At 45.5% G+C, this 27,664-nt stretch overlaps 1 protein-coding gene across 1 annotated transcript; it reads right to left on the reverse strand.

Annotated features, from left to right (window-relative positions):
* Positions 1–21: 21 nt before the first annotated feature.
* On the reverse strand, positions 22–27,664 carry Prosalpha2 (proteasome alpha2 subunit). Its single transcript, XM_068352478.1, has 5 exons — positions 27,527–27,664; positions 13,305–13,495; positions 5,372–5,513; positions 561–716; positions 22–380 (listed from the first exon to the last, which is right to left on the reverse strand). Exons 1-5 carry the CDS (start codon positions 27,565–27,567, stop codon positions 206–208), a joined length of 705 nt encoding a protein of 234 aa, XP_068208579.1. The 5' UTR covers positions 27,568–27,664; the 3' UTR covers positions 22–205.

Genomic DNA, 27,664 nt, shown 5'->3' on the forward strand with positions numbered 1-27,664 from the left:
AAATTCATTAGTCTCCTTAGGTTATTGTAATGCTTTGTAAATATTATCACTTTATTCTTTATCAAAAAAGAAAAAAAAACACGATTACAAGAATTTTTTTTCCATACAAGTAATCCTCCAAATAAAAGGCTTCAAATGAACTAACTGATTAAGCCCACCCTTTAAGTATAATTAAATATTAAAGGCTAATCACTTGAATGTAAAGTTATGCAATGTTAGCCAGGTAATCCTGGACTTCTGCAGGAGTTAATCGACGGAAACCTTTTGAGTTGCAGATGCCAATTTCTATGTTGTCACTGCTCATCTGACCTTCAAAACTTTCCTTCAGGGTCAAAATTGCAGTGTGAACTGCATCATCTAATTCCAGATCTTCATTATATCTGAAATTTAAACAATTTTGTGGGATGATAAAAATGGAATGCCGTGTTAACAAAAATCAAACATCAATATACATTAAATTTATGTAGGTTTCTCATTTCATGCTGACCAGCCAAGATACAACATATTTCTCTTCATTATAAAATATATGTTGCAAATTCTAAAGAGACATTCAAGCTCACCTTTTTTCTAAGAAGGTCCTTCCATTTATGAAATTTTTTCCCATTGCAGTTGCCTTCCATGGAAAATAAGCCCCTGAAGGATCACACTGGAATAAGTATGGTCGATCGCAATCCCATCCACAGATCAACAGACTTACACCAAATGGTCGGACACCTCTGTAACAGCAAAGCATTTCATAAGGCTACAAACCAAAAATATAAATCAAAAGCTTAAATTCATAAAAAATCAAAGACAGTAATATTAATTCAATATAATAATTTATTTGCAAAGGTCACACAGCCAAATACAGTACCACAACTAGTAATCACAAATTATATAATGTATTTTCGTAGGGGAAACCATTATATCATTGTAAACAAATCTAAATTAGCCCCATCTTTCATGGGGTTAGTCATGATGGGAGATCTCTCCAATCTATTTTGACCAAACTACTATCAGGTCTTCACCTATTCACTTTTGCCATGCGTACACACGTAGGTCCTCATCTAACCAAATCCAACCTAACACAACCCCTCACAAGTACTAATTCTTGAAATCTCAGTCAATAATCCAGTCTCTTCTAGACATCTCTCTCTCTCTGTCACTTTCACATTTATAATATAATCCCAACACAGACCAGGCATGAATCCTAACTTCGTATCATTAAGCCCCTTCAAAATCTCCTCCATTCCCCGTACCAGCACCCCTACCAATATTAATAACTCACCAGATGGATGTGATTCCCCTGTTTAAATTTGACGTGAAACTTGCGAAGTACATGCATGTGGAACTTGGGTCTTATATTCATATGTACATGTATACCAGTATCTTTTCTCAGTTTCTATTGTCATTATCTCCCCCCTCTCCCGTTCTTAATGCTAAATAAATCATATATCAAAATCAAATCCTTCTTGACCCTTTGAAAATATGAGGGGGGTCACAATAGCACATTTGGGGTAAACAACACTCAGTATGGCTCTCCATTTATGAGCTGAGAAAGCTTTTTTTTATATTGCCCACCATAAATTTTTCACAATATACTTTTATATAGTATATTTAAATAGCAAATCCAAAATTTAAAAAAAGGAATGACTTTATTTTTCACAGATTCATTTTGCACCATGAAAATGCATGGTCAAAGTCTTTAACAAAGGCATAACAGAATAAATTATTACAATCTAAATCTCTTATTCCATAAACAAAAAAGGAACAAAATCAGGGAAGTAGAGGCAAAAAAGAAAATTCTAGCCGAAGATAACATTGGCAGTGTCAATCTAGACCAATCTAAGAGAAATGTTACAAATGACATTGATTCATCCTTCCCCTAGCCAGGAGGATAGAGGAATTACTTCTCGACAGACAGGTGGTAAGTCAGGTAATTTACCAGCATTGAATGTCCAACAAGAGCCTTCACGCTTGCAGCTGCAGCATCCCCTTGAGATTGGAAGAAGAAAAGAGGGAGAGACAGTCCTTTTACCTCTCCTAGACTTATACTGAACAAGCACCCTAAGACGGGTGGATACATATACAGTGAAGGACCTGAGTGTGTTAAACATGTACTAAGTATTCACCTCAGGACCTAATAAATGAGGTTTAAGGGATTGTTGACATCTTTGAGGTACAGAGACTAAAGTGATCTGACACCTTTAGACCAAAGAAGCCACATTCAGAGCAAAAGCTCTGGACAAGTCAAAGTCGTTGTCGTCATCATGCATGTTCAGGTCCAACCTCGAGGTACTTGTATGCCGAAAGGTAAAACAGAAGTCTACTGGCAGAGCTATACTTTTGAGTTCTTCCTTAAAAAGGCAGAGGTATGCACTGACCAAAATTGCATCTGTAAGCATGCAGCCACACCAAATCAGAAGGAACATTATCTGAACACTTCCTTACTGCTCCTGCTGGGGCTAATGAGAAGGATGTAATGCTAGGTGTCAATTCCTTCTTAAGCTGCAGTGCTTTGCCATGACACAAGGCATCTTCGTGTCAACTAACACAGGGGGATAGGTTCGGAAAGGTTGCAAATTGATGTTCCAGACTCTCAATTACTGGGCCTTTGTCACATGATCTGCGAGATGAAAGTGACAAACACTGATCCCTCAAAAGTTTGTCATGATAAAGAGCCTGAAACTCATACTCCATGACACTGAAGAGATGAGAGACAGCCTTGAAGGATAGATAACTTTGATGTCCTCTTCAAGTTGGCAGTATGTATGTGTACTGGTGCTCTGAAGAAGAGCACCAGCCCATCCCATGAACAAAGTCCCAGGATGATAAAGACAAGTTGGAGCTCCTTTCAAGCATGGACCAATCCCCGAGGAGGGGGGGGATTTATGAAATACTGAGGACAATCTTCAATTCTCTTGAGCTGAGAAGAGAGGGTATGAGGGAAAGACCCTATGAGACTCTAAGATTAGCGGGAGACTTATACAGCCATGGCCTAAGGATATGAACCATCCCTCTACAGGATCTAAGCCCAGGGTGGACAAGAGTGCTTAAAACTCCCTTCAGGCATGGACCGTTCCCCCAAAGGGAGGGGTCCGAACTCCACCAAGGAACCTTTTTGGCAGTCAGCCAAGGAATTCCTAGATGTTGAAAATTGGCTGTAGAGGCAAGACCCTACTGTAAAGGACCAGGGAGGGGAGGTGAACGAATACTTTCCACTCTACCTATCTGTGCAGGTACAGATGTTGAAAATTGGCTGTAGAGGCAAGACCCTACTGTAAAGGACCAGGGAGGGGAGGTGAACGAATACTTTCCACTCTACCTATCTGTGCAGGTACAGTACCTGGAGGGGCCATTACAGTACTTTCTGACAGTTCCGGACACTCGGTCCGGATTTGATCGAGTCCCCAGCTGAGCTCCATCACATCCTCCTAGAATAGGTGGGCGGCTTCAAGGACAGCATATATTTTACCCTTACCTGGACTACAATACCAGTGATTTGTGTGTAGGACCATTAACTGGCATTTGGTCCCATAGCGGTAGCTGTCACACTTGCCCCCCACTCTGCTTGACGGACCCAGAAGGAATCGTTCAGCCAGTAAGCTTAGTTACTCACTCCTGATGTAGGGGAGCAGATCTCTAAAGGCAAGGACCCTTCTCCTATCAATGGCGGGAACGGGGAAGGTGTGCAAAATATCCTACCTTCACCTGACATACGGAGTCAGAGTTAGATTCCAGCAAGGACCATTCCCCTGCATCCACTCTAAGGAGAAAACTGTTCACCATTCGACCAAATCTGAAGGTACCAGTCGAAGGATGATAACAGATACTCTCTCAGGAAGAGGAAGAGCTGCTTCATGAGGGACAGGGAGTTCTTCCTATGCCATGACAGGAATGAAGGTAGAGAAATACTCACCCTCACTTGGCCTATGGATCGCCTAACCAAACCTTAAGGGAGTAGTCATCATGAGAAAGCTGTCAAAGGAAAGGTGCACACACTAGAAGTCCAAGAAACAACCAAGATGCCTCGTACACAAATACTACAGTTTAGGCTTCCCCTGAGGAGTGACTGAAGAAGAGAAGAATAGCAGAGGATAAGCAGAGTGAGTAAACTTCCTCTTCTCTGCTTACTAACAGTTCTTCCTTGCTACCATGAGCTGGTTCAATGGTTCCTACTGGTCAGAAACACGTGTCCTCCTCTCTGAGTTTGCCGATACAAATACAAGGAAAACTCCAAGTTGAACAACATTCCTAGGCATTTCTATTTTGCATTGGTATGAGATCAGATTCTTTACCTACAATCTTCAGATTGTAATAAGAGCAAGTACTTGTCTCCATCTTGCCCTAAAAAGACTGCATAGAGGTCATTCCAAGTAGCAGTGCCACATGCTTAATACTGTACTTTAGGAATGACTGTATTCACTAGAAGCCCCTTGAGTCACCAAAAGCATGAAGTCTTCTTTTCCGAAGGATAAGAATAGAGCAAAATTCCCTACTGAATCCAGCCTGACAAGTATCAGTTCAGTTGAGAGAAGTATGGACTTTTGCTCCGTCTCTGTGGCAACTCATGAAGAGCCGACAAGAGAGGACTAGAAAAGGTCATACAAGCCTTCCAGTAAAAAAGTTCAGGATTGTTTCACCTCTTGTCACATGTCATGAAATGGGACCTAGAAGGTAGGTATAGAATGGATGTGGATAAGGAAGGGAATGTGCCTGGGAGGGGTAAGAATGGGTGGAGCAAGATCCAACCCCTTCTGAAGGAAGATGCTGCTGGAAGTCATCAATCCAGTCATATACTATGGCCAACCCTGAAGGCTTAGCCGCAATCTCCCATGAGAGATCAGAGCCCTTGAGAGATATTGCACGGTGGATGAAATTGAGCAAATCCCTCTCAAGAAACTACCATAAAATGAGAGGAGTTATGCTCATAGTTCATTGTCTTCCTGATCAGAAGTGCAAGAACGAACACTCCAAAGTAGGAGTGGTTGGAATTACACCTTCACAAAGGTACACAACACATGGAGGTTTTGGTTTGTATCATTAATGCAAAAAAATTCACTTCACCACATGCTAACTTTTCAATGCATTTCCACTTGAAATACAAGTAAGAGCACTCACAAAAATAATACTTGTCACAAATAAATGTAAGAAGGCTGAGGGCAGCGAAACAATATGGCTATACACATTGCGACCAAAGACAAAAGTGGCTATTATGTGACAGGAGAGACTTCCTCTTAGCACCATATGTCATGAACCATCAACTTTGTCAGCAATTAAATAACTGTTCATGTGCCGCAGAAGACACACTACTTTAAAGGATGAAAGATTTATATACATATAGAACAAATATCTTTTTTACTGCATTACATACTGTACAAGATTCTCTTACCCAGACTGAGTATATTCCTGCATAATAGCAGCTAGTCTTTGTACTAACTGGGTTGTTGGGATTGGTTCCAAATATGTCCGGTAATACTGCTGGGCAACTTTACGAGCCTGACGAACTAGCAGCCTGTAATCTGGTCCCATTCCTGCCAAATATTACAAGATATTAGCAAAAAACGTGCACTTCAAGATAAGAACATAGTAAACTAAATTGCATGAAATATAAGTAAAAATTTCTATTAATGTATGTAAGTGTACAAACTAAAACTATTCAAAATACCCACAACATGGGTACTTTTGGGCTATCAGTTCATAACAGATGAAATACTTAAGCACACAAACTTCTACTGAAATCTAAACTCCTAGTGTGAGAGGCCATCATGTTCATTGGTGTCTGGTGTCTAAGAGGGGGAATAGTAAGCCGAGTTAATCAATTTCCAATTCACATGTATCTCCCTCTTCTTTATAAGGTTTTGCTACAATCACAAACATGATGAGCTCAAGCTGTGACCAGATTGTGGAATGCTCTTTCTAATCTTGTGAATGAATCAGTAGAACTTTAGAAGTTCAAACTTGTTGCAAATGCTTTTCTGTACAACAGGTTGTCCTAAGTGTCATTCCATATTCTATATATATACAGTATCTACTTTAATATTTATCATATATAGTTTATTCAATATTTCTTTATTTCCTTTCCTGCTTTTCCAAATAAGTTTTTAGTTATCTAGTAATAATATCCATAATCATGTTTCCCTTTACAAGCTCTAATAACTTGAAACCCTAGTAAAAAAAAAAATTGGAAAGATACTGAATCGCAAAGTAAATAAGAGCATTGCACTATAAAAAATATTTTATAATTAAAAATATATAACCTTTTATGGAAATATAATATGCATCAATTAATAATTAAAAATGTTATTTTCATTAGTAAAATAAATTTTTGAATATACTTACCCGATAATCATGTAGCTGTCAACTCTGTTGCCCGACAGAATTCTATGGAGGGATACGCCAGCTATCACAATACTAGAAGGGGGTGTTCTTACCAGCGCCACCTGTGGCCAGGTACTCAAGTACTTCTTGTTGACACCTCCTCAATTATTCCTCGGTCCCACTGGTTCTCTATGGGGAGGAAGGGAGGGTCAATTAAATCATGATTATCGGGTAAGTATATTCAAAAATTTATTTTACTAATGAAAATAACATTTTTCAATATTAAACTTACCCGATAATCATGTAGCTGATTCACACCCAGGGGGGTGGGTGAAAACCAGTGTACAAGATTAAAGGATAGCTAAGTATCCCATATTTCATATAACAGTTATCTCAAATAACAATGAAATAATAAGTACCTGGTAAGGAAGTCGAATTGAACCGTTACTCTGTCTCTTTTTTAAGTTCGTCTTCCTTACTGAGCGCAGCGTTCCTCTTGGAGGCTGAATCAACCCAAAGGTGCTAAAGTATACAGGGCTGCAACCCATACTAAAGGACCTCATCACAACCTTTAACCTCGGCGCTTCTCAAGAAAGAATTGACCACCCGCCAAATCAAAAAGGATGTGGAAGGCTTCTTAGCCGACCGAACAACCCATAAAAAGTATTCAAGAGAAAGGTTAAAAAGTTATGGAATTATGGGAATGTAGTGGCTGAGCCCTCGCCTACTACTGCATTCGTTGCTACGAATGGACCCAGGGTGTAGCAGTACTCGTAAAGAGACTGGACATCTTTGAGATAGAATGATGCGAACACTGACTTGCTTCTCCAATAGGTTGCATCCATAACACTCTGCAGAGAACGGTTCTGTTTGAAGGCCACTGAAGTAGCCACAGCTCTCACTTCATGTGTCCTTACCTTCAGCAAAGCAAGGTCTTCTTCCTTCAGATGAGAATTTGCTTCTCTAATCAGAAGCCTGATGTAGTAAGAAACTGAGTTCTTAGACATTGGTAGAGAAGGCTTCTTGATAGCACACCATAAGGCTTCTGATTGTCCTCGTAATGGTTTTGACCTTCTTAAATAGTACTTAAGAGCTCTAACAGGGCAAAGTACTCTCTCTAGTTCGTTCCCCACCATGTTGGACAGGCTTGGGATCTCGAACGACTTAGGGCAAGGACGGGAAGGAAGCTCGTTTTAGCCAAAAAAATCGAGCCGCAAGGAACATGTAGCCGTTTCAGATGTGAAACCTATGTTCCTGCTGAAGGCGTGGATCTCACTTACTCTTTTACCTGTTGCTAAGCACACGAGGAAAAGAGTTTTTTAATGTGAGGTCCTTAAAAGAGGCTGATTGGAGCGGTTCAAATCCTGATGACATTAGGAACCTTAGGACCACGTCTAGATTCCAGCCTGGAGTGGACAACCGACGTTCCTTTGAGGTCTCAAAAGACCTAAGAGGTCCTGTAGATCTTTGTTGGAGGAAAGATCCAAGCCTCTGTGGCGGAAAACCGATGCCAACAAACTTCTGTAACCCTTGATCGTAGGAGCTGATAGGGAGCTTACGTTCCTTAGATGTAACAGGAAGTCAGCAATCTGGGTTACATTGGTACTGGTTGAGGAAAACTGCATTGGCCTTGCACCAGCTTCGGAAGACTTCCCATAAAGACTGATAGACTCTGAGAGTGGATGTCGTCCTTGCTCTGGCAATCGCTCTGGCTGCCTCCTTCGAAAAGCCTCTAGCTCTTGAGAGTCTTTCGATAGTCTGAAGGCAGTCAGACGAAGAGCGTGGAGGTTGGGAGTACCTTCTTTACGTGAGGTTGACGCAGAAGGTCCACTCTAGGAGGAAGAGTCCTGGGAACGTCGACCAGCCATTGCAGTACCTCAGTGAAACATTCTCTCGCGGGCCAGAGGGGAGCAACCAACGTCAGCCGTGTCCCTTTGTGAGAGGCGAACTTCTGAAGTACCCTGTTGACAATCTTGAACGGCGGGAATGCATACAGGTTGAGATGGGACCAATCCAGCAGAAAGGCATCCACGCGAACTGCTGCTGGGTCTGGAATCGGAGAACAATACAAGAGGAGCCTCTTGGTCATCGAGGTAGCGAATAGATCTATGGTTGGCTGATCCCACAGGGCCCAAAGTCTGCTGCAAACATTCTTGTGAAGGGTCCACTCTGTGGGGAAGACCTGACCCTTCCGGCTGAGGCGATCTGCCATGACATTCATATCGCCCTGAATGAGCCTCGTTACCAGCGTGAGCTTTCGATCTTTTGACCAAATGAGGAGGTCCCTTGCGATCTCGAACAACTTCCTCGAATGAGTCCCTCCCTGCTTGGAGATGTAAGCCAAGGCTGTGGTGTAGTCGGAGTTCACCCCCACCACCTTGTTAAGCTGGAGGGACTTGAAGTTTATCAAGGTCAAATGAACTGCCAACAACTCCTTGCAATAGATGTGAAGTGTCCTTTGCTCCTGATTCCATGTTCCCGAGCATTCCTGTCCGTCCAGTGTCGCACCCCAGCCCGTGTCCGATGCGTCCGAGAAGAGACGGTGGTCGGAGGACTGAACAGCCAATGGTAGACCTTCCTTGAGAAGAATGCTGTTCTTCCACCACGTTAGAGTAGACCTCATCTCTTCGGAAACAGGAACTGAGCCCGTCTCTAGCGTCATGTCCTTTATCCAGTGAGCAGCTAGATGATACTGAAGGGGGCGGAGGTGGAGTCTCCCTAACTCGATGAACAGGGCCAGCGATGAAAGTGTCCCTGTTAGACTCATCCACTGCCTGACTAAGCATCGGTTCCTTCTCAGCATGCTCTGGATGCATTCTAGGGCTTGGAAGATCCTTGGGGCCGACGGACAAGTCCGAAAAGCTCGACTCTGAAGATCCATACCCAAGGAGACAATGGTCTGGGATGGAACGAGCTGAGACTCCTCAAAATTGACCAGGAGGCCCAGTTCCTTGGTCAGATCCATAGTCCATTTGAAAATCTCCAGACAGCGACGACTTGAGGGAGCTCTTAAAAGCCAGTCGTCTGACGGAGCCGGACACAAGATCATGATACTGCTGCACAGTCTGTAAACTGTCAATCATGGGCAAGCGAGGAAGTACAGAGACAACCCGAATCTGTCTAGACTGTCTGGGTCGTACAGACAACTCCTTAACGGGTTGCTGAGGTTGCCCACTGCGTCACAACAAGTCCCTTCTGTTGGTTGTTGAACGTCTTCCCCGTGACACATTGACTCCGTAAACAAAAAATCCTCTAACAAGGACTAAGCTTGGACTGCATGTCATGCAACACAGCTCAAGGTCTATGGGAGCAGGTGTGGTAACAGACGGGATTAGCGGCTGAAGTGTAACCATTACCTTCCCTGTAAGCATGTTATGCTTAAATAAAAGTCCATAAGAGGTTATGCAGCTAAAGGCTCCCTCCAAATGACAGAGTCCTCAAGGGAATATCAGAAGGAGGGAGAAAAGAACTTTCTCATCTACAGGGACCTTATCCTAGAAAAGCTAAGTTCTCTGAGTGAGGGTTCACTGGTGCAAAGCAGCAGACTAGAAGGCAACGTTATGAAACTGCTTGACAGTCTAGTGAGTTGGCAACAACCCAAGATGTGTTGAGAAGCATGCGGTAAGGTATGCAGAGCATGATGTATGCAGAGTATGCTGTATGCAGAGCATGCTGAATGCAGAGCATGCTGTATGCAGAGCATGTTGTATGCAGAGCATGCTGAATGCAGAGCATGCTGAATGCTGAGCATGTAGGAAGTAGAGCCTGCTGTAAGCAGAGCTTGCTGAAAGGAAAGCAGAGCGTGTGCATGGCGTTTAACATTTCTCAGAAATTCCATGACCAGTGCTAGAGTGCTTAATGCATGCTTGCATGGGGTTGAACCATGGTATGCTGAACAGCAGAGTCAGAACGAGCTGGAACAACAACAGAGGTTTCCTCAACTTGAGGGAAAACCTGAGGTTCAGACTGCATAGGCTGAACAACAGACGGAGCAGAAGGCAGGTGCAAGGGTGAAGGAGGTTGACTCCTAGCAAGAGTTGCACCCAAGGATTGTACCAGCTAAGCGGAGGACGGAGGCGGAGTAGTCCGTTCCTGTTCCTGAGAGATGAGTGGAGCATGAGAAGGTTGAGGCTGCGCAGAACAAGGTAAAGTTCTAGCAAGCTGAGGCTCCTGAGGCGCAAGTGCATGGTGTAGATGAGCTTGCCTAGATGAGGGTTGAACTCGGTGCAGCGCTGGTTGAGCAGACAGACTCACGGAGGGGAGAGGTTGTTGTACCCCAACCGAGAGTTGCACCACTGGAGGAGCAGCAAGGGGAGGAGGAGGAAGAGTGTAACTCTCCTGATCCCAAAGCAAGGGTTGCCTTAAAGAAGGCTGAGGCTGAACAACACTGTGAACAGCAAACTCCGAAAGTGGTTCAACATCGTACGCCTGGCAGATGGAGCTGCGACTGGGTGCAGCGAGTGCAGGCGGGTGCAGCACAGGCTGAACGGGTGCAGGAGGTTGGTGCACCACCGGTGCAGGCGGGTGCAGCATAGGCTGAACGGGTGCAGGAGGTTGGTGCACCACCGGTGCAGGCGGGTGCAGCACAGGCTGAACGGGTGCAGGAGGTTGGTGCACCACCGGTGCAGGCGGGTGCAGCACAGGCTGAACGGGTGCAGGAGGTTGGTGCACCACAGGTGCAGGAGGTGCAACACTCTCAGCACGACACTCACGCATCAAGTCCGAAAGCTGTGCTTGCATGGACTGTAGTAGAGTCCACAACATCGTACGCCTGGCAGATGGTGTTGCGACTGGGTGCAGCGAGTGCAGGCGGGTGCAGCACAGGCTGAACGGGTGCAGCCGGGTTGTTGAACTTTACTTCGTACGTCTGGCATAGGTCTGGACTTTACGTTTAAGAGGTCTTGAGACCTGAGACCAGCGTAACTCTGCCTTTATTTTCTCCTCTAAATCTCTTCTGCAGACGAGCAAAATAAGGGCTCAATCGTCTGCGGGTGGGAGTGACGGTCTCGGTAAGACACGCCCACAACCACCGAGGATACTTCTGTGCGCCGATCAAGGCCTGCCGAACCCTTATGCCCTTCGACATTGCTTCTCCCCTGGGCTTGGGAGCTTGCAAGAGGTCCCGGACTGGGAGGACGACTGGCGCGCACAAAAGTACCCTCACGCATAACACTGACATACTTTGCGCTAATCACTTATCACTTTGATTTCTGTTTGCACTTATTTCACTGAACTCGAAACTTTAAGTGGTTTGTACCTGAAACACGCAATTCTATCCTTCTCAAAAGTTAGTAATTGCGAAAACAGAATTACAATGTAACAGAAAAATCTAATGAAAGAAAATTCAGTGGCTGGAAAGAGACTAAACACTAGATCACTCTAGAAACGTTTAGTTTCTTCCCCTAAAGAGACTAGGGATAAGAGCAAAACGATAACGACGTTACTCGTACGCCTGGCAGGCTTGAGGGAAACGTTTATCCTCTTTCTCCCTCCGTCTCTATCTCTCTCTCTCTCTCTCTCTTGACTTAGAACCTGAGAGAAGAGCCCAATCATATATCGTTAAAACATATTATTGTTAAAGGAAAAAACTGAAATATTTCCCAAAAAGAAAAGTTCCTTATTAGGATCAAAACCATTAAGTTAAGAAAGAATGAACAAAACGCTAGACACGGTTACTCTTACTGCAATGTGAAACCGTGAACATTCTTTCTCTATCGTAACGATAGAGTGCAAGTTGAAACGTTCTGAACGTCAACAACTGCCGAGACAAACAAAACGTTAGTTCAACTTTGAAAAAGTACGAGACTATCAAAGAAATTCTTTCAAAGACCTTAAAATAGCATAATATGTTAACAGGTAAAACCGAAATGACGGGCTCACGATAATTAACTTCGGTACCAAGAAAAGACCGCCTACTATTAGGAAGGTCGAATATAAACAAATATATAAAAAATTAATTTTAATAAGTTTATAATAAAAGGAAGTTAATCGAAGAGGCCTATAAGAGGCGGAGAGATATAAAATAAATCTATAACTTTTGTTAAGCAAAATTAAGAAAGAGAGTCTATACTCTCTTAGACACCAACACTTCCGTCTAAGGGAAGGGTCGGCCATTGAAAGGTGAACGAGAGTTCATACTCTCTTCGTCACCAAAAATAATCAAATTAATTCCAAAAGCTAACTAAGCTAAAATAGAAGTTTCCAGTAAAGCGACAGCCGAAATCAAAGAGAAATACTTCACCAAAGTCGTGAAAATACTCCAAGAACATAAGCGTATCCCAGAACGTCTTGTCAGAAGCACGACAGAGGAATAATTGAGGAGGTGTCAACAAGAAGTACTTGAGTACCTGGCCACAGGTGGCGCTGGTAAGAACACCCCCTTCTAGTATTGTGATAGCTGGCGTATCCCTCCATAGAATTCTGTCGGGCAACAGAGTTGACAGCTACATGATTATCGGGTAAGTTTAATATTGAAAAATGACTAGGCAATCAATATTTTGTTGCATGATTAATTTACACTGGGATCATTACAAAACCCATTATCAAGGATTTTTATTTCTAATGACCTATATTAAATATGAATCATTACCTAACTGACAGTAATTAACCCTTTTACCCCCAGGCTCTTTGGAAATTTCCAACCCTTAACCCCCAAGGGGTTATTTTTTCCCCAGCACATTTTGCAGTATATATTCTTTAAATTGCTCTAACAGCCTTAATTTTTGTCATAGAGAGGTCAGGTTGGTTTCATTCTCTTGGAAAATGCCTGAATTTTCTCAAAAAATTATTAAAAATATGAAAAAAAAATTTTTTATAGCATTTTTTTGCAAGGACGTACCGGTACGTCCATGGGGGTAAAGGGATGAGTTTTGTGAAACGTACCAGTACGTCCTTTGGGGGTAAAAGGGTTAATTTCAAGTTTCCTGCATATCTTAAAAGAAAAACTGTGAATTGCACAGTAGTCCTACAAAATAAGGCAAAACATATAAACAAAGAGTACTAACCACTGTAAACCATCCCAATATGATCTGTAATCATTTCAACTTTGATTATGGAATGCTCCTCAACCAAGATTGACTTGTGTTTCTTCTCTGATGCCAACACAACTCCATCTTTGGCCTTAATCCCAACTGCTGGTGCCCCTGCAGCTACTGCTGCTAGTGCATATTCAATTTGCACTAGCTTTCCAGAGGGACTGCAAAAGAAAAAAAAATAGACTTACATATAGGATACTGTATATTAAATGCATACAAATAATACAGTACAGTATACAGTATTACTAATACTGTAATATCAATATTCTCTACTTTCTCTCAAAGCTAATATAGTATTTGAACTGATAGAAGTTATGAAACTACAGTAAAGTATAAGGAGAAAGTATGAAGGATATTATGGATAAAGTACATATGGATAAGATTGTATTTGGCATTGACATTTACACTAAATTTGTTAAGTTTATTGATGGAAAAAAATTCATGATAAAAATAACAAATTTGTAAGTACAGTAATTTCCATTTTACCTAAACAAACCTTGAGAAAAATCACAAATTTTAAGTAATTTGTATTTTTCCTAACAATACTTACCGAAGAAACACTTTATAGGAGATTACTGGTAACTCCTCTCCGACGACCAGATTTTTACGTAGTTTCCCCCTACTTCCATGTTCTATACTGTCCTGAATAACGGGAAATAACATGACCTGGGGGCATTGCCCGGGTAGGTCGCCCGTCTTTGAGAAGCTCTCTCCAGTAAGTTTTATGTAATGAACAATACCACGAGGTCAGTGGGGCACAGCGGGGACGGTTGGGGGGGCCCTAAACCGAAAATTTTTCTTCGGTAAGTATTGTTAGGAAAAATACAAATTACTTAAAATTTGTGATTTGTTCCGACACAGAGACTTACCTCGAAACACTTTATAGGAGACTTACACCTTAGGAGGGGGGAGTGCCCTTTAGCCCTGACCCCGATGGACAGTAGGGAAAACTACGTAAAAGACTCATTAAGTGTGATATAACACTTACCCTTCTGCAATATCTTCGTTGTGCTTGATATGGCGAATTTTCGTCTTGTGTAATGAGCGATATTTCTTGATGACGACTGACGGTACGAGAAAGTTAGAAAAGGGGGGAAAATAGAACTCGGCTCCTTGTGTCTAGATACTTTATGTTTCGCGATTGAGCCTGGGGCTTGAGCCGTCAAACCGAATGCAGGGCTGAGATGACCGGCCCAATAGAAAACCCGTCTAGAGACTTTCTCGTACAGTCCTTGAGATAATGTGCGGTGAAGGTCGACTGGTTGGACCAAGTTCCCGCTCGAAGAACCTGCGCTACTGACATGTTCTTTTCGAACGTTAGAGAGGTGCTAATGCCCCGAACATCGTGAGCTCTGGGTTTCCCCGGTGTAGGAAGACCTTGTTTTAAGTAGGCTTGCGTGATCACTTTCCTGAGCCAGAACGAAACCGTATTTTTGGATATGTTTTTCTTTATTTTTCCCCATGAGACGAAGAGATTCTTGATACACGGGCGGAGGTTTGCCGTTCTCTTAAGGTATTTCCTAATAGTCCTGACCGGGCATAATTTTAGGTCCTCCGGGTTTCCTTTATTCGGGATTACCGGAATCGAAAAACTCTCAAACCTCGGATCCCACACCGAGGGGTTCTGAGTCTTGGCGACGAAGGATGTGACAAACTTAAAGGTTACTTCCTTCCATCCCCTAGTGTGTTCCACCTCGAATGAGAGTCCGTGTAGCTCGCCCACCCTCTTAACCGAGGCTAATGCTAGCAAGAAGACCGCCTTGAGCGTGAGATTCTTGTCATCAATGTCCTTTAAGGGCTCGAATGGTGGTTTCCGTAACATATCTAGGACTCGCGCTAAGTCCCAACTCGGGATTCTAGGGGCGGAAGGGGGGCATGATTGTTCGAACGCTCTGATAAGCATGGAGATATGCCTGGAGGAGCCGAGATCTACGCCCTTGAGAAGAAAGACTTGACCCAGGGCCGCCCGAACTCCCTTGATCGCTGGAACTGACATGTCTAACTTGTCCCTGAGATAAACCATGAAGTCGGCTATCACGGGCACTGACGCTTCCAAGGGCTCTATCTTCTTGTCCCTGCACCACTTCACGAATACCGCTCACTTAGACTGGTAGACGGCTGTGGATGATTTCCTCAGGTATAGCGACATCCTCCTGGCTGTCTTGCCGGAGTACCCTTGCTTCTTCAGGAGCCGCTGGATAATCTCCAGGCGCGAAGACGAAGGGCTTGCGGGTTTCTGTGAAACCGCTGAAAGTGAGGTTGTTTTAATAGGTCTGACCTGCCGGGTAGAGGCCAAGGAGGTAGGACGGTGAGGTTCCTTAGGTCCGCGAACCATTCTCTCTCCGGCCACCAAGGCGCTACCAAAGTCATCCTGAGGTTGGTTGCTGCCCTTACTCTGTTGAGGACCTGCCTTATCAGGGAGAAGGGGGGGAAGGCGTACACGTCCAGTCCGTCCCACTTGTGCTGAAAGGCGTCTTCCATTGCCGCCTTCGGATCTGGGACGGGAGAACAAAATACGGGGAGTTGCGCGTTCAACCTTGTTGCAAACAGATCCATTACCGGAGATCCCCACATCTGTATAATGTAGCTTGCCACTTGTGGGTGTAGGGACCATTCTGTTGCTACCACTTGCCCCACTCTGCTGAGGCCGTCTGCTAGGACGTTGTTCTTCCCTGGAATGAACCTTGCCGTCAGGATGACGTCCTTCTGTTCCGCCCATTTTAGGATTTGAAGGGCTAGTTCGCACAACTCTTTTGATCTCAGTCCCCCCCTCCTTCTTCACGTAAGCCACCACCGTTGCATTGTCTGACATTAGGGCCACCGAGTGCCCTCTCATGTCCTCCTCGAAGTGGTTGCAGGCTTCTTGGACCGCTCTCATTTCCAGGATATTTATGTGTAGGGATTTCTCCCCCTCTGACCACGCCCCCTTTGCTGTCTTTTCCCGGAGATGGGCTCCCCACCCGTCCTTCGATGCGTCCGTGAAGAGAAGAACCTCCGGAGGTTGGGAGGACAGTGGCATCCCCCTTAGGGTGTTCGACCGATCCTGCCACCATTCCAAGGCCTTCCTGGACTCCTGAAGGAGAGGAACCACAATGTCCGGGGAACTTTTCTGGTTCCAATGTTCTTTCAGGTTCCATTGAACCACCCTTAAGTTCTGTCTCCCGTGAGGTACCCGCTTCTCTAGGGACACCAGGTGCCCTACCAACCTTTGCCAATCCTGCGCTCTTCTGGGGCGACCCAGAAGGAAGGGCCGGAGCACTCGATCCAGGTTGTCCAGCCTTTCCGTGGTTGGGAATGCCTTGACCTGTAACGAATCCAGGACCATTCCAAGGTACGTCCTCCTGTTGGATGGGGTTAGCTGTGATTTCTCCAAGTTGACCACGATGCCCAGGGTCTTGCACAATTGAAGAAGATCTTCGCCCTGTTGTTTCAAGTCTTCCTTTGAGGATGAAAGGAGTAACCAGTCGTCCAGGTACCTGATGAGTCGAATGCCCCGTTCGTGGGCCCATATGGAGACCGTCGTAAAGACCCTCGTGAATACCTGGGGGGCTGTTGAAAGACCGAAGCATAGGGCCTTGAATTGTAACACCTGGGTACCCCACTTGACCCGGAGAAACTTCCTGCTCGACGGATGAATGGGCACTTGGAAGTAGGCGTCCTTGAGGTCTATAGAAATCATAAAGTCGCCCTCTCTCAAGGACGCCATGACCGTTCTTGGAGTGTCCATTTTGAAGGTCACTTTCCTGAGAAACCTGTTGAGGGCTGACAGGTCTATTACAGGTCTCCACCCTCCTGTCGCTTTTTCCACTAGGAACAGGCGGCTGTAGAACCCCGGACCCGGGAATGTCACTGTTTCTAAAGCTCCCTTCTGCAGCAACGTCTTGACTTCTTCGTCCAACGCTGCCCTCTTCGCCAGGTCCTTGGGCACCAACCAGTCTGCCTGCGTTGCTGGAACTAGGGGGGGGTGTCTCTTCCATGAAGGGGATCCTGTAGCCCTCCTTTAGTACTGTAACTGTCCACGGATCTGCTCCGTGGAGCTTCCATGCTTGCCAAGTGAGTCTGAGGCATCCCCCTACCTGAGGCTTGGGCAGGGGAGGGGGGCCTCCCATCTTATCTCCTACGGGAAGAACGGCCTGTTCTCCCCCTCCTGGAGGAGTAGAAAGAAGACCTATACGTTGGGGGGTTAGAAGATGAACCTCTTCGGGGGGGAACCACAGAGGAAGACCACTGTCCTGACGAGGGTTCCCTCCTTCCTTGAGTTGGTGTGGTACGCGCGGCCATGGGTGCTTCTGTCACTGGCCTCCTGAAGATGGGGCGGCGTGCCGTCTGTGGCTTCAGGGTAGGAAGCTCCCTCTTTTTGGCCAACTTCTCCACGACCTCTTCCGCCTTCTTCGTCGGAATAAGCTGCTCCCCCCAGACGGAGCAGGTCTTCAAGGCTTTAGCTTCCCTGTCAGGAATCTTAATGGGAAGGTTCTTGACTAGGGCGTCTCTTCTCCGGAGAATCCAGTTTGCGGAGAGAGCCAAAGACTGAAAGGTCAGGAATTTAAGGGCGCGGCTACCTGACCCCAGCAACTCATTCAGAGCCTCCCGTTTTGCAGGTTCCATGGAGTCTGTAGGAATCTGGGTGCCTACTAGGGTGGAGGCCCACCAATCCAGCCAGGAGGCCACATTAACTAAGTCCTTGGACATCTCCATCATTGCCGACTCGGAAGGGGAGAAGAAGGTAGATGCTGCCGATGCCCTCCCGTCGGAGATGCCCTGGCACAGGATGTCTATGGTTTCCTCGGTCTTGCACGCACCGGTCGGCCTATTTTCTAAAGAGTAGTATTTCGTCTGCGACTTCAAACCCTGTAGGAGCTTTGCTGAGCTGTGACCCCTGCAGGAGTCGCTATTGCGGGATATGACCTTATCAATGTGAGTCTTTCCAATCCCCACATTACTGGCCTCGGGAAGAGAGAGAGAGGACTTTTTCTGGGCGGGGACCGCTATGAACTTGTTCAGGCCTGAAGTCCAGGGTTCTTCCTCTTGAGTGGCGGGTTCTATAAGGTTGTTATAACCCCTAATTAAGGCAAGGACTCTCCTGTACGCTGAGTCCTCCGTCACCGCCGACTCGCCCTCCCCTCCTTCCGACCGACGGGGCGAATCGTGATCTCGGTCTCTGCCGTGATGGCGGGGTCCACGGTTCCCTTTACCTTCGACGTCCGCCGTCCCTCTCCTCTTCGTGGCCTTTTTCGGTGAAACGGTGTCCTCCGTGAGATAGTTCGACGGAGGTGTCCTTCCCCTTCTGGGGTCTCGATGGGGAGACCTGTCGAGGCTGCCCGGCCTAGACGACGGCCCCCTGCGCTGGGCGGGATAAACGTCTCCAGGACGGGTCTTAGGCCTGCAAGATGTAGCCCTTCGCTCATCTGGTGATTCCCTGACGCGGCACGTGGAGGTCCTTCTAGGGGGACTGTCTCCTGCCCGCTCATGTGTCGAACCAATAGGCTTGGAAAAGACTTTAAAGTTGTTCTCTGGGACGAACACCCACGTCCCTTTCGGAGAGACTGGTCTCCTGCTTTTGGGTGTAGGGGAACGGGGACTCATCCTGTCCCGAGATCCTGTGGGAGACCGCGAAGGGGAGTTCCTCCGCACAGACCGACCTCGTTTCCACGTCCCTACTGGGGGGGTTGTTCTCCTGCTTTTGGGAGGAGGGGAACTGGGACTCACCCTGTCCCGAGATCTTGTGGGAGACCGCAAAGGGGAGTTCCTCCGCACCGACCGATCTCGCTTCCTCCTCTGTCGTCTCCTCCGTTCACTGCTTGACGAATCCGAAGAGTCACGTCCTGACGAGAAAGACTGACCCCCGTATCGTGACCTAGCACGTGACTGCGTTTTCTTGGGGCTACGCCGTACCCCTGACGGAGAAGGAATGGGGAGACTCTCCTGTAGCGAAGTCTTCGGCGGCAACCATCCCGACGGGCCCGCCAAACCGGGGAAGGCCTCGCCAAGGCCTTCCTCCATGTCCAGTGGGGACCTCATCGGAGTCCTCGGCACGTCCCAAGCCAATGGATCTTCTTGCGGGGACTCCTCTCTGCCGACGCCACCACTCGTCGCTGATGCCCCTGGAACTTCCACCCAGGAACCTGACGAAGAAAAAGGGACACTATTAGACCACATGGGGTCCCCCGACGAGACGTGGCCCTTATGAGAGAGAGCCACGTCCCCCGGACCCCCACTACACTCACTTACGGTCGCCTGACTTGCCTTGGCCAACGAAGGACTGCCCACAAATTCCCTCTCTTGGGAAAGAGGAGCCAACTGCATGTTCTCCCTGGACTTACCTCGCCCCTTACTTTGGGTAGGGGAAGGCGGATGTACCCTACCTGACCCTTCTCCTGCTGAAGTTGCAGGGGAAGAAACGCTAGTCTTCCTAGGGGACTTCTTCGATGCCTTCTTCTTTTTGGTACGGAATTTTATCCACTGGACCTCGGGCCAATCGGCACATTCGGAACACTTATCCGACGGCGAACAAGCTTTACCCCTACACGAGGTACACAACGTATGCGGGTCAACCTCGGGCTTAGACAGAAAAGCCCCGCATGATCTACCGGCCCTAGGCCCAGGACAACGGCGAACGCGTTCCATAACGCAACACAAAGGGCCGTAGACACAAGCAAGCCACAAAGGAAAAGCACTAAACACACACTGAGATCCCGATCACGTGGGAAGCACGTGGAACCAAACACAAAGGGAATCGCACGGAGTATGAGGAGCTTCGTGAAGCACGTGTGTTCACGAACCGACCAGAAAACTTACTGTAGAGAGCTTCTCAAAGACGGGCGACCTACCCGGGCAATGCCCCCAGGTCATGTTATTTCCCGTTATTCAGGACAGTATAGAACATGGAAGTAGGGGGAAACTACGTAAAAATCTGGTCGTCGGAGAGGAGTTACCAGTAATCTCCTATAAAGTGTTTCGAGGTAAGTCTCTGTGTCGGAACAAGTATACTTTTGACAAAACTAGAAACTAGCCCCAAAGAGGTATACAGTAACCACCAACTGCTAGTTAGTAGGAGGGGAGGGGGGTTAGTGGAGGCAACACTCGCCAGTTATATGTCATCCCTTTTGATTGCAGGCAGATGATGACAGGACAAATTTGTATACAGTGTAGAGCTCAAGGTTTGTATTGTTAGGAAAACATACAAAGCACTTCCAAATTTGTCATTTGTTCCAACTCAATACAAACCCTTTTGCTCTTTATAGGGAAGACTCATCGTTAGGTAGATGTTAGTCCTCAATTAATTGTCTGCCTTTTGACCCAGGGTGTGACTCTGAGCTTCACACAAGCTTAAAAGAGCAACACCCTGATACCATGCTAAATTCTCGAGAATGTGCGAGAGTTAACGGCCTGTGCAATCAGTGTGAGAACTAGTAAATATTGTGACTTGTCTAGGTAAGATTTATTGGAGTAGAAAACTCCGGTGACTTAACCTCTGACTATTGCCCAACTCCCACTTCCCTGGGAGGATGGGGACATAACAAATATATATCTCATATATCAGGTTGCACAAGGTAAATGGTTCATATCTGCAGACGGAGGAGACCATCTTGCAGCATACCGAAGGTGATGTACCCCAAGAGAGGGAAGAAGCAGAAAGAAGAGGCCAGTCACTCTATCATTCATTCCAGACTAATCCTGGGTAATGTCTGCCCTCAACCGACTGCTACTGGTCCCACAAGATAGCCTGTGTTTAGACCAAACGATGTGCAGCCACCACAGGTCCAGTGGAGAAGGTATCCAGGTTCCTGTGAGTCTTAGAACAGAAAGAGTCAGACCATGCTTTTAGACAAGTCCCTTCCTGTAACAGAACTATTAATTCCTTGAGATACTTAAACCTCTTCTATGACACACCCAGACCTGCCAAGATTAGCATAGCATTGCCCTGGTCTAGAGGGTATTAATGGTGCCAAGAAGAGGGCTGTGAGAGTGACACTTCCAAACATCCACTTGAAGTACCTCCATCCCATAGTAATTCTTTTCAAATGCCAAGGACCTGCTGATAACTATAACATTATAAGCTCTGGGTCTAAGCCCTTGAGAGAGGAGAGCCAGGATTCAAGGCGCACTCTATTATCTGTCAAATCCATGAACATACTGTATTTCTTGTGACTCTCCTTTTGACCCTGCCTGTGCTAACAAACATTTTGTTAACAAGTGAGGGAGCTCCTGGTGTTCGTATGAAGTAACACCTTAGTGCCCTCATGGGACACAATAACAGTTGGCCTTGATCACCAGTTACAGAAAGAAGTCTCTCAATCCGGAAGGGCCCAAATCTGGGATCCGCTGCAGCAGGATTTTGAGTCTTAGCGACGAACTCAAGGACGAAGCTTAGTGTTACCTGTCCCCATCCCCTTGAATGGGTGATGTCACAAAAAAGTCCATGCAACTCCAAGACTCTCTTTGCAGAGACATGAGCGAGAAAGAAGGCTCTCTTAAGTGTCAAGTCCCGGTCTGATGACTGACGCAGAGGATCATAAGGAGCTCCTTTCAGGGACTGTAGCACGAAAACTACGTTCCAAGGAGGAGGTCTAACTTCTGGCTGATTACAGGTATGCTCGAAACTCTGTATGAGGAGAGACAATTCAGTCAAAGAAGAAATGTCCATTCCGCTTAGTTTAAAGGCGAGGCTTAAGGCTAAGTGTTAAGCTTTCACTGCCGAGACTGAGAAGAGTTTTTCCCCCCGGAGACAAAACTAAAACTCCGTTATCACTGGGATAGTGGCGTTGAGGGGAGCGAAACCCCATCCACAACACCAACCAGAAAAGATTGCCCACTTCGCTTGGTAGACAGCGGACAATGACTCCAGGAGGTAACCGAACATCTTTTTCGCAACTGCTTGCAAAAAGCCTCTCTTCAAGAGGATATGCTGGACAACCCCCAGGTGTGAAGTCATAGCATAGCTGCAACTTTGTGTGTGGTTGTCTGAGTAAGCAGATGTAGAAGATCCAGACACCATTCTGCATGTTGACAAATCAGAGCTATGAGGGTCATTGACAGGTCTTTGGATGCCCACACCTTGTTCAGTAGGGTCTTCACTAGGCAGAAGGGGGGGGGGGGACGAAAGGACGTCTAGATTGTCCCATTGGTGTTAGAAAGCATCCTGCCAAAGTGCTTGGGGATCTGGTAATGGTGAGCAGTACAGTACGTCTGAAGTTTTCAGTTGAGAGACATAGTGAACAGGTCTATGGTCGATGAACCCTACTAAGTCAAGACTTTGTTGGCTACCTGATGATTCAAAGACCACTCGCAGCCAACTATCTGAGTCATCCTGCTCAGATTGTCCGCCAGAATGTTTCTTTTGTCCGGGATAAAACAGGCTGATAGGGCTACTGAATTATCTTCTGTCCATTTGAGTATTTCTACAGCTAAAAAGCAAAGGTGCTGTGAAAAAGTACCTCCTTGTTTGTTTATGTACGCTCACCATGGAGTGTCCAGAAACAGCTGTTGGAATTGCTTGAGGGCCAGGAAGGCTGCCCTCATTTCCAGGTTTATGTGCAATGTTGCTAGGATTCCGACCACAGTGCAGAGGCTGTGTTGGAACATGGGAGCCCCCCACAATTCTTTTGATGCATCAGGGAAGGACATCAATTCAGGGGGAGGAGAAAAAAGATCTAATCCACAGTGGAGTTTGGTATCTCATACACACCAACTAATGTCTCTCTTTTGCTCAGGCATCACCGGAACCCAGTCTTCAGCTGCCACTGGAGACCAGATACGAAGACATACATTTGTCATTAGACGCTACTAGGAGGTCAGGTGGCCTAACAGGTGAAGCCACTGACGGGCTGGTAGCGAGTCTTACAACAGAAAGGGGTATGATGTCCTCCTTTAGTCTCCCTATTCTGCTCTCAAACAGAAAGATTTTGCCTAGTTGGGTGTCTATATGCATCCCGAGGTATACAAGTTTTTTTGATGGTTGCAGAAAGGACTTCTCATGATTTACCACAACCCCTAAATCATGGCAAAAGTTGAAAAGCTTGTCTCAGTGCTGGAAAGGAATCGTTACCAAGTCTGCTGGAATCTGCCTATTGTCTACATATCTAAATAGACGAATGCTGTTCTTGTGTGCCCAGGTTGACAATAAGGAGAAAAGCCTTGTGAACACCTAAGGGGTTGTGGACAGGCCGAAGCACAGCATCTTGAACTGGTATAACCAATCATTCAGGGTGACTCTTAGGTACTGTACTTCCTTGAAGATGGATGGATTGGGATCTGGAAGTACGCATCTTTTAGATCCAGTGTTATCATGAAGTCCTTCATCTTGATCGGCTTTTGCTGGACAAACTTGTTCTGAGAGAAGAGGCTAATGACTGGTCTCCAGCCTCCAGACATCTCTCTCTACAAGAAAGAGTAGACTCTGGAAGCCTGGAGACCTGTCTAGGACCTCTTCGAGAGTGCCCTTCTTTAGCATGATCTGGACTTATTCCTGTTCCTTCGTGGATTCCCTAGCGTAGGAACATGACATCACTGGATGACAAGTCAAAGGAAGGAGAGTGAATAGAACATGGTATCCTGCTTGGAGGACTGAAACCGTCCAAGGTTCACCTCCATAGCCCAATCACCTCTGCCACCTGCTCTGTAAGCATCCTCCCACCACTGGACAAGTAGCAGGAATGGCGCCCTTGGCAGGAACGTCCACGCTTACCTCCTCATCCTCTTCTGCCCCATGCCGCTTTGGGGGTATTCACACTCTTCTTATGACCCTGACACTTTACCAGCAATGGTCTCTGTACTGGTGGTGCTGAGAAGTAAGGGCAAGATATCATTGCCTTGTGGAGAAGGGAGCCTTGACATGCCTTTTTCCAGCACTCAGCAGCATCGATGATTTCCAAACTGAAGGAAGGACCCTCTATCAATGCATTGTGCTACTTGAACGCTTCTCTCTTCGGCAACTGCCTTTAGAATTTTGAAATGGAATCACACCGTTTCAAAACCAAGTTGGACCACCAGCTGACCACGAGGTGTGGCAGGAACTCAACTGTCTTGGTACCAGAGAGCAAAAAGGTGGATATTGCGGCTCTCGTGTGCTCATTGGAGGAATCCTCGTTACACATGAAATGTCCAACCAAACCCAATCAGAAGTCCAACCATGAAGCATCTTGAATAGAGAACTTTGCAAATTGCTCTATGTTCGCGGCATCCGTTAACGTGAATGTCACCGGTAATGCAGCCAACTTTTCTAGAGTCGTGTTCTGTGTTAGACAGGATGGCTGGGTCTAACGGCAGAGTAGATGGCAAGTCATCCACGATCTTGTAATACTACTTCTGCAGTGTATAGAGCGGAGGAAGTAACCAAATTGAGTTTCCTGCCATAGGGACTGGGAACCTCATCCACTTTGTGCATAAGCCCTTTTCTTGGCACCCTTAACCCCCCTAGACCAGGGCATTGCTATGCTTGTCTTGGTGGATCTGGGAGTGTCATAGAAGAGGTCTAAAATAGTATCCTCTCCTTGGTAGGGGGGGGATATGTTGGGTCTCCAAAGGAATTAATAGTCCTTATACAGTAAAGGACTTGTCTAAATGTGTGATCTGACTCTTTCTGTTCTAAGACCAAGATCTTAGGACTGGCGGACTTAGGCAGCATGTCTTCAAGGTCTGAGCCATAATCGAGAGGACCATCGCCCCACAACTCGCACCCACAGGGTGGGTAGTAGTTGTCCTCAACATCCCTAGCAGGAGTTTGGGACCTCAGGGGAAAACCCTGTTCCTACACTCTTCCTGAAGCTGAAACAGAATTGGGAGAACTTCAGCATTTAAAAACCAGTTCTTACGGAGGGTCTTAGTATCGTCCCTTTCTCATAAGCCTTTCAAAGCCTAATATTTATTTTATCATTTACAGTATACGGTAGATAAAAATGTTTAACTGTAGTTGTCTCATACTGTATTATAATGACCATTCCTAACAACAACAAATATCAATGCTATAATACTGTACTTTAAAAAAATTTCTGAGTATTTTGTAGACGAGCAACCTTGACACAACTGCGGTATAGAAAACATGAATTTACATTCTTTAGCACCAAACAAAACTATTTCTGCTCATACATATTTTGAGAATCTTTAAAAAATAAAGTAATTCCCAGAGAAAATGTCCAGACCATGAATGGAGATATTCAGGTAGTATCGGATGACTGTTGCCTGGTAACGCAAGTAATATCCGTAACCTGCTTGTGTCCATCAACAGCAGCCAAGCGTTGAATTTGCCCAGTAACCTCAGTTATCAGGTTTTGGTGAAGACTACAGCAGTCTAACAACAAAAACAATGGCCTGACTAGAGGTACAGAGGAAGTACCGGTACTATACAATTCCCTCAGTCAAGTCCTCGCTTTAATCTCATTTAAAATTTTAGGAAGTTTGTAGGAAAGCAGACACACCCACCAAATAGTCTCGATAGAGGTAAATAGGGAGTTGCGGTCAAGCTATATCCCGGTAAGGACACGCCTACGTAGGTGAGGTTAGGTCAGAGAATTTTGTTAGGACACATCTCTCTGATAAGAGATATGGGATTAAATTTCCCTTTTCCTATACCCGAGTAAATCTGCATCCAGTGATCTACAATAGTTCATAGTTTCCCAAAACCAAATCCCTAAGATTTCTCATATGGTTCTCTAATAGTATCTATAGTAAATAAATGAACCAACTGTTTATTTTGTATTTTATCTATTTATGCTAGGGCCAGAAAGGGCCCGGCAATGGCTGCTGATGACTCAGCTACCCTGAAACCCTCCATCCTTTGCTAACAGGGGTGGTGAGGTTGCAGGGACCAAAGGAACTAATAAGTTTGAACCCCAGCTTGATGATGACCAGGCAAGGACGTTTCCCATAGGTAACCACAACCTAATAACGGTAGTTATGCTGGAACTGAAGCGGAGGGTAAAATAAAAAGGGCTATTTGAAAACATCTGGGAACTTATGCATAAATGACAGCTAATGATTGCCATACAAAATACGAGGTCTTTGTATATCAACAGCCAGTGCCCCTCCACGTGCATGGAAAATGGACACCAACTAACCTAACCTACAAGCCATGTCCTACCTACTTACCTAACGGAGGGGCTAACACCCATCTGCGACCTCCCATTACACTGCCGTATTCTTAGTAGGCGGTCATCATATAAATAGGTGGCTATTATACATGCACCACAAAAAACATCATAGCTGCCTAAAACGACTGCAAAAATACATTGCAAACAAAACATTCGCAGTACCCCATAATCATTCTCCAGAGTAAACAATGGACCTCTGGCAATATAATGGTGTTCACATTTTAGTCGATCCATACCCAAGTTATTATTCACCAGCCTGCCTTCAAACGACAATTTCTCATAGGGAATTCTATTTTCACTAGACATTACCTAAAGTATTTGGTTACTGATGTATATCAACCATTTTAAACTCCCACACTTACTTTATCCATAACTATAGTCTACGGTACTAGGAAGCCTGGCACAACAACAAAATGCTTTGTTAAGCTTTTGCTTATCTAAGACGATATTATGAATGATGCTTGATCTGCCAGCGAGGTCCTTAGAATTCTAGGGGGCTTTGTATATCAGTGGCCAGTTCCTCAAGCGTTGATTAAAAATGGACATCAACTGACCTAAACTTTCCCCCCTAACCTAACCTACTTACCTTACGGGGGGGGGGGGGGGGGGCCGCACGAACCCCCTTACACTGCCGCATTCTAAGTTATCCATAATGATACATACAAGTGACAGCTATCATACATACACACTGAATTCTATTCAATATTATCATGATAAAATTCATCTAGGAATGGTATTCTTGAAGGTAGTTCGTTTAAACTTTAAACGTACAGATATTGAGCTATGACTAGCCCTAAGTTCGGCTATGAGGGATTACTGAAGTTTAGACTATCATGCCGATTTAAATTTCTTTACATATTGAAAATATTAGCAAAAGACTACTCTCGAAGAATAAAAACTATATTAAACGCGTATGTGATGTAATTTGTTTATTTTTTCTTGTTCACAGTTCATTCAAAACTGCCAGTCACCCAGCGCTCTTTGTAAACAATGGCAATATAATCGTTTCCACTTAATAAACAGTATGTACAACGTTTCTACTTTTATCAACTACACAATTCTTAACCAAAGTGTAAAATTAAAATCACAATTTCGTCATTAAACTACCTGAAAGTTGTCAAAGAAAAGCTGTAGCGTTCCGTGGCCATGATTGTTATAAACAGTAGACTCGATATGACTGAATCACCGGCATTTGACTCTTTCGGTGCTTCTTCTTTTGAGATCTTCTGGGATTTTTGCAGCAAA

The sequence above is a fragment of the Palaemon carinicauda genome, chromosome 28, assembly GCF_036898095.1.
Source record: "Palaemon carinicauda isolate YSFRI2023 chromosome 28, ASM3689809v2, whole genome shotgun sequence".
Lineage (NCBI taxonomy): Eukaryota > Metazoa > Arthropoda > Malacostraca > Decapoda > Palaemonidae > Palaemon > Palaemon carinicauda.